Source organism: Oncorhynchus mykiss, chromosome 13, assembly GCF_057628025.1.
Source record: "Oncorhynchus mykiss isolate SJ-2025 chromosome 13, ASM5762802v1, whole genome shotgun sequence".
Classification (NCBI taxonomy): domain Eukaryota; kingdom Metazoa; phylum Chordata; class Actinopteri; order Salmoniformes; family Salmonidae; genus Oncorhynchus; species Oncorhynchus mykiss.
In genome coordinates, this window is record NC_143034.1 from 32,031,705 (window position 1) to 32,044,913 (window position 13,209).

At 43.3% G+C, this 13,209-nt stretch overlaps 1 protein-coding gene and 1 non-coding gene across 9 annotated transcripts in view; one reads left to right on the forward strand and one right to left on the reverse strand.

Annotated features, from left to right (window-relative positions):
* Positions 1-1,045: 1,045 nt before the first annotated feature.
* trnas-aga (transfer RNA serine (anticodon AGA)) lies at positions 1,046-1,127 on the reverse strand. The gene has a single exon. It is a non-coding gene; the product is annotated as a tRNA-Ser (tRNA).
* Positions 1,128-2,155: 1,028 nt separating this feature from the next.
* Positions 2,156-13,209, forward strand: part of LOC110485993 (nucleosome-remodeling factor subunit BPTF) — a 56,414-nt gene continuing 45,360 nt past the window's right edge. For all 8 annotated transcript variants that reach the window (XR_002468019.3, XR_016485821.1, XR_016485822.1 and 5 more), the window contains exons 1-3: positions 2,156-2,934; positions 5,150-5,972; positions 11,723-11,943. Coding sequence is in view for 4 of the 8 variants with exons in the window: in XM_021557263.3 (XP_021412938.3) it covers positions 2,421-2,934; positions 5,150-5,972; positions 11,723-11,943 (1,558 nt within the window). In the remaining 4 variants the exon portion in view is untranslated. The remainder of the gene's footprint in view (positions 2,935-5,149; positions 5,973-11,722; positions 11,944-13,209) is intronic.

The following is a 13,209-nucleotide window of genomic DNA, read 5'->3' on the forward strand; positions in this document are numbered from 1 at the left end:
CAAGCCCTTAACCAACAATACATTTTTAAGAAATAATAAGTGTTAAGTAAAAAATAGATAAGTAAAAAATGAAAGTAACAAATAATTAAAGAGCAGCAGTAAAATAACAATGGTGTGGCTGAATACAGGGGGTACCAGTACAGAGTCAATGTGCAGGGGCACCGGTGACTATGAATAGAAAATAAACAGAGAGTAGCAGCAGCATAATAGACTGGGTAGCCATTTGATTAGCTGTTCAGGAGTCTTATGGCTTGGGGGTAGAAGCTGTTAGGAAGTCTTTTGGACCTAGACTTGGTGCTCCGGCACCGCTTGCCGTGCGGTAGCAGAGAGAACAGTCTATGAATACAATGACATTCTAGACTATTCTGTGCTTTCAACTTTGTGGCAACAGTTTGGGGAAGGCCCTTTCCTGTTTCACCACGGAAATGCCCCCGTCCACAGAACAAGGTCCATACAGAAATGGATTGTCGAGATCGGTGTGGAAAAACTTGACTGGCCTGCGCAGCACCCTGACCTCGAGCCCATCGAGCACCTTTGGGATCAATTGGAACGCAGACTCCGAGCCAGGCCTAATCGTCCAACATCAGTGCCTAATCTCACTTATGCTCTTGTGGCTGAATGGAAGCAGGTCACCGCAGCAATGTTCTAACATTGTGGAAAGCCTTCCCAGAAGAGTGGAGGCTGTTATAGCAGCAAATGGGGGACAAACTCCATGTTAATGCTCATGCTTTTGGAATGAGATGTTCGAAAAGAAGGTGTCCACATACTTTTGGTCATGTAGTAATTTAGATATCCACATCAATATTTTTTGCAATACTGCTCAAGGCTACGTGGAACATGCAACCAGAAAATGAAGTATTTATTTTTGAACACTTGGAGGTGCCCTTTTCCATTGTGTTGTACCGCCTTTTGCATGACGACAGTAGGTAATATCAAGACATTAATTACATTCAAATGGACGTAACAAATGTATAGTAGAAAGATTTGGGCATTGGAAGTACTGCCCTTTAGAGGGAAACTTCCAATTTACATCGTCAAAAGAGATCGTTGTCGGCAGGATTCGAACCTGCGCGGGAAGATCCCAATGGATTTCTAGTCCATCGCCTTAACCACTCGGCCACGACAACTTGATAGTTTATACATTAAAGCACTCGCAATTTAACCCATACCCATGTTAAACCTGCTACTATTTATCGTTTTTAAGACTGTTAGCTATTTTTTGAACGACCATTCACTTTGCCGACTGGTTCTATTAACAATGTAGCTATAACATCGAAATAATTAGACGTCTGCCTGCTGGAGTTAATAAAGCTATGTGCTTGTTTTAAAGATAAAATCCTTGGCATAGATAAACTACAGAGAGCAGGCACCACCAGTACACTCACTATACGCAGTAGGCCTGATCTAAATAGGCTACATACATTGAGAGCATAAACCATAGACTGCAATTTAACATAATGTAGCTAGGCCCTAACATAAGAGAGGGATTTAGGAAACATTGTAGCAACAAAGAGAAAAAAAGAAACAATGTTGCACTACAACTACTACATTGGTAGGTTATGTTACCATCATTCATGGTGATGGAACTATTCTGATGTTCTTCGTTCTGATCCAGAATGTTGAATGACCTCTTCATAATATCCGCTGTTTGCATCAATAAGTAAACACAATATTTGAATATTTTTTTCCGATCCTATTTTTTAAATAAAGGCATACAATTATCCAATGCAATACACAATATGAGTATTTTTTGCCATTAAAATAAGTTTATTGAATAACTCCACTCTGCATTAGCAAAATTACAAATGGAGTCTCTTTGATAATAGCAACACATCAACTACCAATACCTACATGACTCAAATGTTGACATATAGTGAACTTATCCCTAATATGTGCTGGAACTCTGGAACTGACTTAACAACAACTTGGTTTCATGATTCTGATCTTTCCCGTGTCCGACTACGTATGCTGGTCTACATTCTGGCTAGAATGACGACGTCAGCTGCAAATTGACAATGCTGTTACATTGTAATAAATCCATGTTTTCTTGATTTGTGTGACTTGACATGACAAGTGAACGTAAATAAACAATCGTGGGGGCATCACGTTCGCATGGATAACACATTTTATGAACTAAATGCGTCGACTGTAGAATAGTAGTCACGTGACCTCCGTACAGGGCCTGCTGTCTGTTTTCAGCAGAGGGAGAGATCCGAAGAAAAATGGCGACTGCAGGCGACCTAAAGCGGGAAGCCGGCCATTCTATTTGAACTTTCTACTAAAAATTGAGCCCGGGGCTTGGTGGGGCTAATTGAGACTATAGCGACGTTGGTTAGGGTTTCCGAGGGTGCCCGTTTTTTCGGGTTTGCGTGGACTAGTCGCGCGCTAAAATTGAAATAAAAAATAATACATCTGCTACAATGCGAGGGAGAAGAGGAAGGCCGCCTAAACAGGCAGCGGAGATGCAGGAGGTTTCCCCTGGGCCAGTTCGCGGTTCGAGAGGGAGAGGGAGAGGGAGAGGTAGCCGTGGTAGGGGAAGGGGCCGAGGACGTGGCCGCGGACGAGGCTCGGTGGTGGATACCGGTGATACAGAAATTCATCCGAGAGAGAACTACCATTCGTCCAGGGGCCGGAGGAAAGTTGGAGCAGCGACGACATCGCGGGGCAGAGGAAGAGGCAGGGGTTCGAGAGGTGGTCGGGGGAGACGGCCACTGTGCAAGGTGGTCTACGATGACAATAGCGACGAGGAAGAGGATAATATTAGTTTGAGGTCGGAGGAAGACGAACTTTTACACGAGAATCCCTCAGACTACGAAGAGGAGGCCGTGGGCAATGAGTCCGATTTTCTGGAAGAATTACCAGATGAGGATGATGCTAGCTACTGTACAGAGAGCAGCTTTCGGAGCCATGATAGCACGCACGGCAGCACTCCAGGTACGTTTGCTTGCAATTTAGAAGCATTTTTTCAAATGCACGCCAAAGTGTTACAGTTTTTATTTAGCACATTTGGTAAGCAATGTGCATTGTTCAAAATGGAGATTGCACTCATAAACAGGCCTTTGTTTAGGAGCTCTGGTGATCCTTTGCTAGTTCCCGCACAGTGAACACTACTGTCGCCTCGCATGTTTTCTGTTATAAAAAATCAGCAACTTTAGGCAAAAATGAACACGCATTTGACGATGGGGATTATTGTAAAACGGAATTGTTCATTTGCATAATTGCACCATTTTGCATACAACATTATTTGCTGAGGCGTTAGTTCAAGATAAACATTTAGCTACTTTCCATTCATTAATTTAGCAATATCCGTTAATTAACATATATGCGTCAACAAGCATGCCATGCTGCACTATCTGGCTACAAAATTTCACGTGAAGATTTATACCATTTGTTTTTGATATTTTTGTCGCGTTGTCTTGCATGGCATGAATATACCTTTTATACAGTTCCTGTAGTAGATGTAAACAATAAATGCGCAGTTTAATCAACCAGTTGTAATTTATCACCCTTCCCTTAATTTCAACCGTTTTTTCCTTTAGAAAAGCAAGTGTTTGCGATATATTTCGCGAGATTGTGGTCAAATCAGTTTGACAGGGACATAATCGCCAAGGCCCTTTGTTTTGAAAAGAGGCGCTCTAATTTCACCTGTTGCAGTTTTAACTCGTTATAATATCACGTAGTAAATTGTACGGTAACCATAGCAAAGCCAATCTATCAGTGTAAACGAGCAAGAGCAATGGCAAACTTATTTGAAAAATAATTGAACTGTAAAGAACAATAGTTTTGTTCTTGCATAATGTCTAACCATTTGTGTAAGTGACTTTGATGTCATTCATGTACTTTGTTCTTCGCATAAACACTTGTCAAGCCATTTCTGGATTATTAAGGAACCATTTTGTAATTCAATGCGGAATTATATTTCCATAAAATTATAGATTTATTGATATGGTATTCATCTTAAAATGTCTGCGTATTATTCATAACTTGCCCCACATCTCATAAGCACAGATGTGTACAGCCTAGAATTCTTGAATCATAATTCTCTCTCTCCATTGCACCCCAGTGACTGATTAGGCCAATAACCTCCTACCCCAAATAGGCTCGCTTTCCATGCGAATATGGCTGAATTGTGCAAAGAGTGGTTAATGTGCCTTTCTTATGACCTATAATCACACACACTCATTTTAGCACACTGAGTCACAAATACATGCTTACACATACATAGAGACTCTGTGCATAGGGCCGAAGGAACGAAGGCAGAGGTTTTTGTACACAGCTCAGGGGAGTGGTGCTTGTTGGTCATTTTCATGTCACCTCGTCTATGCCTACACCCTGTCTAATGTTTGAAATCTAATTTAAAACTACAGTATGTTAGTTGTTACACATAACTACTCCAGCTGATATCAGTGTGTGGATCCATGTTTCAGATTCTGAACTTGATCCGGGTCCATATTCATAAAAAGTGCTGATCTACGATCAGTTTAGCCTTTTCGATCATAATGAATAAGATTACATGGACAGGGGGAGCTGACCCTAGCTCAGCACCCATATTCTGGCCTAGGGTCAGGTCATGCCGTCGATGAAGGAAGGCCAAATTCTCCACTGCACGGTGTATACTCAAGTACCAGGTGCTAGGTTAGCTTATTAAAATTTTTAAGACTTGATTTTTTTATTTTTAATTACTGAGTAAATCTAAAGTTCTCTTTCCAAAGGGATAAATTCTGTTTATAGAAGAGATTCAGACTTGATATACACCGTGGGATTTATGGAAGGGTAAAAAATACAAGTTGGTTATAACTAATAGGCTATACTTAAAAGTTGATACAAGGAAAGTAATGCACACATTCAGAGCTGTTATCCATAAACAGTAACAAAATAGTTACACACTCAAATGTGTTGAATAAGAAGCCCTGCCTGTTTGATAGAAACATCGACAGCAGTTATGGTTGATGGGAATTGTGCTGCCTGCTTTGGCTCATTCACTATGTATCTAGTTTTGTCTTTGTTTCTTCACCTGTCTTTGTTGTGTTTCTCAGAGTCCAGCACTTAATATTGAAGGGCCTTTTTTCTTGACCCCATTTTGTCTCTTGATTGATTTTAATTCTTTACATAATTTATCACTCTCTCTCTCCATCCCTCTCTGTCTCAGGCCGGAGGGGCAGACGCCCACACCGGCCCCGCTCGCCCATCTTCGAGGCCAAGGAGGTGCCCCCCCTTGAGCTGCCCAAGTCCTCAGAGGACCTTTTGGTGCCGGCCAGTCAGCTTCTCAACATCTCGGCCGTCTATGAGGTGCTGCGCAACTTCGGCTCGGTCCTGCGCCTCTCGCCGTTCCGCTTTGAGGACTTTTGTGCGGCGCTGGCGGGCCAGGAGCAGTGCACCCTGCTGGCTGAGACCCACACCGCCCTGCTCAAGGCCATCCTGCGCGAGGAGGACACATCCAACACCACGTTCGGTCCTGCCGACCTCAAGGACAGCGTCAACTCCACGCTCTACTTCATCGACGGCATGACCTGGCCCGAGATGGTGCGCGCCTACTGCGAGAGCGACCCAGAGTACCGGCAGGTGCTCCCTTTACTGGAGGGCGAGGAGTACCCCTACGAGCCCCTCGAGAGCAAAATTAAGGTCCTTCAATTCCTCGTGGACCAGTTCCTGGCCACCAACCTGGCTAGAGAAGAGTTGATGTCAGAGGGGGTGGTGGCGTATGACGACCACTGCAGGGTGTGCCACCGGCTGGGGGACCTCCTCTGCTGTGAGACGTGCTCTGCCGTCTACCACCTAGAGTGCGTGAAGCCGCCGCTGGTGGAGGTACCCGAGGACGAGTGGCAGTGCGAGGTATGCGTGGCACACAAGGTGCCCGGCGTGGTGGACTGTGTGACGGAGGCGCAGAAGAGCCGACCATACATCCGCCAGCTGCCAATCGGCTATGACCGCCACCGCCGCAAGTACTGGTTCCTGGACCGCCGCATTGTGGTGTAAGTAGACAACAACAAACAGACGTTCACTCACTCCAAAATTATACTCAACAAAAATATAAACGCAACATGCTAGAATTTTACTGAGTTACAGTTCATATAAGGGAATCGGTCAATTTACATAAATTCATTCGGCCCTAATCTATTGATTTCAAAATGAGTTTTTCCCCACAAAAGGGCTTTGTTACAGACAGAAATACTCCTCAGTTTCATCAGCTGTCTGGGTGACTGGTCTCAGACGATCCCGCAGGTGAAGAAGCCAAATGTGGAGGTCCTAGGCTGGTGTGGTTACAATGATCTGAGGTTGTGAGGCCTGTTGGACGTACTGCCAAATTCTCTAAAATGACTTTGGAGGTGGCTTATGGTAGAGAAATTAGCATTAAATTCTCTGTCAACAGCTCTGGGGGACATTCCTGCAGTTAGCATGACAATTGCACACTCCCTCAAAATTGGAGACCTCTGTTGCATTGTGTTGTGTGACACAACTTCACATTTTAAAGGCCTTTTTATTGTTCCCAGCACAAGGTGCACCTGTGTAATTACCATGCAGTTTAATCAGCTTCTTGATATGCCACACCTGTCAAGTGGATGGATTATCTTGGCAAAGGAGAAATGCTCACTAATAGGAATATAAACAAATTTGTGCACAATATTTGATAGAAATAAGCTATTTGTGGGTATGGAACATTTCTGAGATCTTTTATTTCAGGTCATTAAACATAAAACTAACACTTTATATGTGGGAGATTTAGTTCCTGTACCGAGCAAATGGCAGAAAGTGTCTATGTTTCAGCGTGGTAATGCACGGCCCCGTGTCGCAAGGATCTGTACACAATTCCTGGAAGCTGAAAGTGTCCCAGCCTGCATACTCACCAGACATGTCCCCCATTTGAGCATGTTTGGGATACTCTGGATCGACGTATACGTCAGTGTGTTCCAGTTCCAACCAATATCCATTAACTTCACACAGCCATTGAAGAGGAGTGGTGGTCACACCAGATACTGACTGGCTTTCTGATCCATGCCACTACCTTTTTTTTTTTGAAGGTGTCTTTGACCAGCAGATGCATGTCTGTATTCCCAGTCATGTGACATCTATAGATTAGGGCCTTTCAACCTCCCCGAGAGGAATCCCTTTGACAGTTCTGTAGGGCCTTTCAATTGACTGATTTTCTTATGAACTATAACTCAGTAAAATCTTAGAAATTGTTGCATGTTGCGTTTATATCTTCAGTGTATTAAATGGTTATTACAATTTCCTATTCTACCTGGCAGATAATTTTGTCTCTTCTAGACAATACATTAATATCTGAATATTCTGTAATGTTATCTCTCCATGGACATCTCTTCTCAAGCAATTGATTAGTTTGATCAGGTGTGATAGGACCAAAATATGCAATTGCTACGGGCCTTGGAGGAACGGATTGGGAAATACGGGGTTATGTGATAGCGTGGAGGGATGGGATGATGGGCTAGGGCTGTTGTCTCACCTGTGGCTGTTGTGCAGGACTGGGCCTGATCTATAATTTCCCTGCCTACCGACGCCTTCTCAGTCTTTGAAAGGATGCTGTTGTGTGAACTGTTTGCTGTCCTGACACTAGGAGGAACACAAAAACCGTTGTCATCACACTGTGAAATGAAGACCACGATACTAAACTGAGTATAGTGTCCAAACTCCTTTTTAAACGAAAAGGATGAGTGTTGAAGTCAACTTCTAATGGCTACCCCGGTCTTTCTATTGAAAGGTCCTTTGGGGGAAGAATGTGGGGCATATATTTGACATTTTTACCTAAACCAGTGTTTCTTAGGTAGCCTAGCGGTTAGAGGGTTGGGCCAGTAACTGAAGTGTCCCTGATTTGAATACCCGAGCCGACAAGGTGAAAAATCTGTCTGTGCCCTTGAGCAAGGCACTTAACCCTAATTTGCTCCAGGGGTGATGTACTGCTATGGTGGACCCTTTACCTGGTCCTGGGGACATTTTTGTTTTTGACCTTGCGCCACACAGCTGATTTAAAAGGATCAACTCATTCAGCTTTGAGGATATCAATCAGGTGTGTAGTGCTAAGGCAAAAACGAAAATGTGCAGATTGGGCCAGGATCGATTCGCCTTGCTACCTTATAGGCAAGCAACAGGGACTTACATTTGATGGACACTGCTGATGGGAGCCAGTGGAGAGTGGGAAGGAGTTTTTTTTTTATACAGTCTGGTAGGAGGCCACAGTGGAGTTGTTAAGTGTGACAGAGGTCTTGGAGCAGGCAGGCCTTTCCAGGGAGGAAGAGCAGCAGCTTTTGTCAATGTTGCCGGTGATGTCTGGTGAGGACCTGCCTTACAACAGGCCTACAAGCCCTCAGTCCAGCCTCTCTCAGCCTATTGCGGACAGTCTGAGCACTGATGGAGGGATTGTGCGTAGAGGTTGACCGATTAATTGGGGAAGATTTCAAGTTTTCATAACAATCGGAAATTGGTATTTCTGGACACCGATTTGGCCGATTGTTTTTTTTTTTTTTTTTTTACACCATTATTTAATCTTTAGTTAACTAGGCAAGTCAGTTAAGAACACATTCTTATTTTCAATGACGGCCTAGGAACGGTGGGTTAACTGCCTCGTTCAGGGGCAGAACGACAGATTTTCACCTTGTCAGCTCGGGGGATCCAATCTTGCAACCCTACAGTTAACTCGTCCAACGCTATAACCACCTGCCTCTCGTTGCACTCCACAAGGAGACTGCCTGTTACGCGAATGCAGTAAGCCAAGGTAAATTGCTAGGTAGCATTAAACTTATCTTATAAAAAACAATCAATCAATCATAATCACTAGTTAACTACACATGGTTGATGATATTACTAGTTTATCTAGCGTGTCCTGCGTTGCATATAATCTGACTGAGCATACAAGTATCTGACTGAGTGGTGGTAGGCAGCAGCAGGCTCGTAAACATTCATTCAAACAGCACTTTCGTGCGTTTTGCCAGCAGCTCTTTGTTGTGTGTCAAGCATTGCGCTGTTTATGACTTCAAACCCATCAACTCCCGAGATGAGGCTAGTGTAACCGAAGTGAAATGGCTAGCTAGTTAGCGGGGTGCGCGCTAATAGCGTTTCAAACGTCACTCGCTCTGAGACTTGGAGTGGTTGTTCCCCTTGCTCTGCATGGGTAACGCTGCTTCAATGATGGCTGTTGTGTTCCTGGTTCGAGCCCAGGGAGGAGCAAGGAGAGGGACGGAAGCTATACTGTTACACTGGCAATACTAAAGTGCCTATAAGAACATCCAATAGTCAAAGGCTAATGAAATACAAATGGTATAGAGGGAAACAGTCCTATAATTTCTATAATAACTACAACCTAAAACTTCTTACCTGGGAATATTGAAGACTCATATTGAAAGGAACCACCATCTTTCATATGTTCTCATGTTCTGAGCCAGGAACTTAAACGTTAGCTTTCTTACATGGCACATATTGCACTTTTACTTTCTTCTCCAACACTTTGTTTTTGCATTATTTAAACCAAATTGAACATGTTTCATTATATATTTGAGGCTAAATTGATTTTATTGATGTATTATATTAAGTTAAAATAAGTGTTCATTCAGTATTGTTGTAATTGTCATTATTACATATAAATAAATAAAATTGTCCGATTAATCGGTATCGGCTTTTTTTGGTCCTCCAATAATCGGTATCGGCATTGAAAAATCTTAATCGGTCGACCTCTAATTGTGTGTCCCTGGTGTAACTCGGGCAGTTGTTGTTGCCATCCTGTACCTGTCCCGCAGGTGTGATGTTTGGATGTACCGATCCTGTGCAGGTGTTTGTTACACGTGGTCTGCCACTGCGAGGACGATCAGCTGTCTGTCATGTCTCCCTATAGCGCTGTCTTAGGCGTCTCACAGTACGGACATTGCAATTTATTGCCCTGGCCACATCTGCAGTCCTCTTGCCTCCTTGCAGCATGCCTAAGGCACGTTCACACAGATGAGCAGGGACCCTGGGCATCTTTCTTTTGGTGTTTGTCAGAGTCAGTAGAAAGAGCTATTTAGTGTCCTAAGTTTTCATAACTGTGACCTTAATTGCCTACCGTCTGTAAACTGTTAGTGTGTTAACGACCGTTCCACAGGTGCATTTTCATTAAATGTTTATGGTTCATTGAACAAGCATGGGAAACAGTGTTTAGACCCTTTACAATGAAGATCTGTGACGTTATTTGGATATTTGCAAATTATCTTTGAAAGACAGGGTCCTGAAAAAGGGACGTTTTCTTTTTTGCTGAGTTTATTAAAAAAGTTATTGTTACTTATTTATTCATGTGTACAGTGTCAATTTCAATCAGGCACTGACGTTCTCCACCTAAGACACTGATAACCCTGAATCCAAATTGAAGCAGAAGCGTGAGCAATTGTCAAACGTGATCATGTTCAAGCTGGGAGCTTTGTTTACATGACAGGTGGCAATGATTGATTTTTATTGAAACGTTTACAGGAATATTTTAGTCATTTAGCAGACGTGGTCATCCAGAGCGACTTACATCACTTGTTTAGCTTCTCTGGTAAGGTATAGGAAGGCCAATGCCCTCACTTGTTTGAAGGATAATGACAATGTAAACACACAAATGTTAGTAAGCGATAGCATATACGCCAGCTATTAAGCACTAGTCACAGATGGTGTGGTAGCAGACTCCTTTAACCTGAGAGGAGTGTCACACACTCATGTACACACACACACACACACACACCTGAACAGAGGGATTCGGAGTTAGCCTTCACTGTCTCATTGCCGCTCCCACTCAAGAAAGTGTCTTTCACCTGGTGTAGCGTAATAGATCTACACCATCCCCATAGAGAGAGAGAGAGAATGTGTGTGTCTCGAGTGGGTGGTTGCATCCTAAGAGGATGCTGACTAGATTGTTAGAATACTGCCTAAGGCCAGTGAGACTCAGGCCTAGATCGTGCTGTGCACAAAACGGTCAGATGTGTCGTTTTGTTGATATTTGATGTGGGCCTATGTCTTATGCATGCCTAGAGTGCTCAAAGGTGTTACAACTCTAATTTCCCTATAATCATGTTTCCCAAGATTGCAGCTAAGTCGATGTTGAAACTTAAAAGCGCAATTCCACCACTTCTCAAACTCATTTTCATCGTCTCCAGCACAATACCAGTGTCGACATACAGTGTATGTGAAAACGGTGCATTTCTACGTTCTACCCGATGACGTAACCAAAAGTTGGAACGTTTTTAAAAAACTGGGATTTTCAAACACTATGAGATTCACGGTGACATGGAGCAAGAAAATAGCTTCCCCTCTGGATAGAAATTTGTCGCAGGTTTTGAAAAGCTTTTTTATTTATTTTTAGGACCTTTTATTTTTGCAATCACAGAAACATGCCGTTTTCACATATCTAGACACCGGTATGGTGCTTTAGATAATGACTATGAGTTTGTAAAGTGGCGGAATGACCCTTTTTTTAAGGAGAACTGGCACCATAGACGAGACGTGTATTAAATAGTTGTCAGTACTATGTCCTTAACAATGGACAATTTACTATAGGTGTCTGCTTGTTCTTCATTCTACTGCTTGTCATTTGATGATGGCATCAATTAATCAAAGACATCGATCTTTCTCCATCCTCTCTTATTCTCTCCCTCTGTCTCCCTACTCTCATGTTCTCTCTTTCCCCTCCATCTCATCCCTCTCCCCTCCTCCTTTTTCTCTCCACAACCCTCCACCCCTGTCTCGCTCCCTTCCTCCACGCCAGTGAGGAGGACGGCGAGCAGGAGGACAAGACCATCTGGTACTACAGCACCAAGGTGCAGCTGGCTGAGCTGATCGACTGCCTGGACAAGGGTTACTGGGAGGCCGACCTGTACGCCACGCTGGAGGAGATCAGGGACGAGGTGCACACGCACATGGACATCACCGAGGAGCTCACCAACAAGGCCCGCGGCGTCAACAAGTGCTTCCTCACCGCCGCCAACGGTAAGAGATGTTGGACACGTTCAGATAGGGCATGTTTGTTCTCCGTCACCTATATCTATCTGACATGTAGATCTCTATTAATCTCTATTAAGGACATTTCTGCAACGTTTACCCACGGAACACAGTACACCGGGGGTGTTGGGATTTTTTTTCATATTTTATTCTAGGACTGGTATTGTCATTTACAGTCATTTCAGAAGAATGTTTTAGCAGTTGTTGGCGTAGTTATTTACTATTAAACTACCCGTCTTACACACTTACAACGTGTCTGTTGAATGCAGCTCTCTGTACGCTGTTAGATAACTAACTTATAAAGGCTCTATCATAGTACACACCCTATTGTTTCCTTCCTTTTGAAGTCTTATCATTGTGTTACTATCATTGGAAGGGTGAAAGCTTTGCATTGAATCTATTCAGACCCCAGGGAATTCAGACCCCAGGGAATTCAGAGCCCAGGGAATTCTGAGCACATTTTGGTAGGGTAAAAGCTGTTATGTATTTGTTTTTCCATTGTAAAGTAAGTTTGGGCTTTTTCTTCAAATAAGACTGTTTTGTGTGTGTCCTAAATGGCACCCTATTCCTGATGTAGTGCACTACTTTTGACCAGGCCCCGTGGGACTCTGGTCAAAAGAAGTGCACTATAAAAAGAATAGGGTGACATTTGGGGTGCACACTTAGTCAAGAGCGGGTACTTCCAGTAAGGAGTGTTTTGACTCTGACAAACAAAATCAATGATTAGTTTGTCTGTTTCCATCAGTCATTGGTTGTTTGGCTGTTTCCATCAGTCATTGGTTGTTTGGCTGTTTCCATCAGTCATTGGTTGTTTGGCTGTTTCCATCAGTCATTGGTTGTTTGGCTGTTTCCATCAGTCATTGGTTGTTTGGCTGTTTCCATCAGTCATTGGTTGTTTGTCTGTTTCCATCAGTCATTGGTTGTTTGTCTGTTTCCATCAGTCATTGGTTGTTTGTCTGTTTCCATCAGTCATTGGTTGTTTGGCTGTTTCCATCAGTCATTGGTTGTTTGTCTGTTTCCATCAGTCATTGGTTTTGCCTCTTGATAATGCTCAGAGGTTTTGAGAGAACTTCTCGTCTACTGCTCTATTCTTCTTTCAGTTATTCCCCTATGGTGAATGAATGGTGTTTGAGAGATGAGCAAACACTTACTCTGGGTGTGTCCCAAAATGGCAAATGTAGTGCACTACTTTTGACCAGGGCCCATAGGGTGCCTTTTGGGACGCAGAAACTCTGTCTCTTGATGTGTGTGATA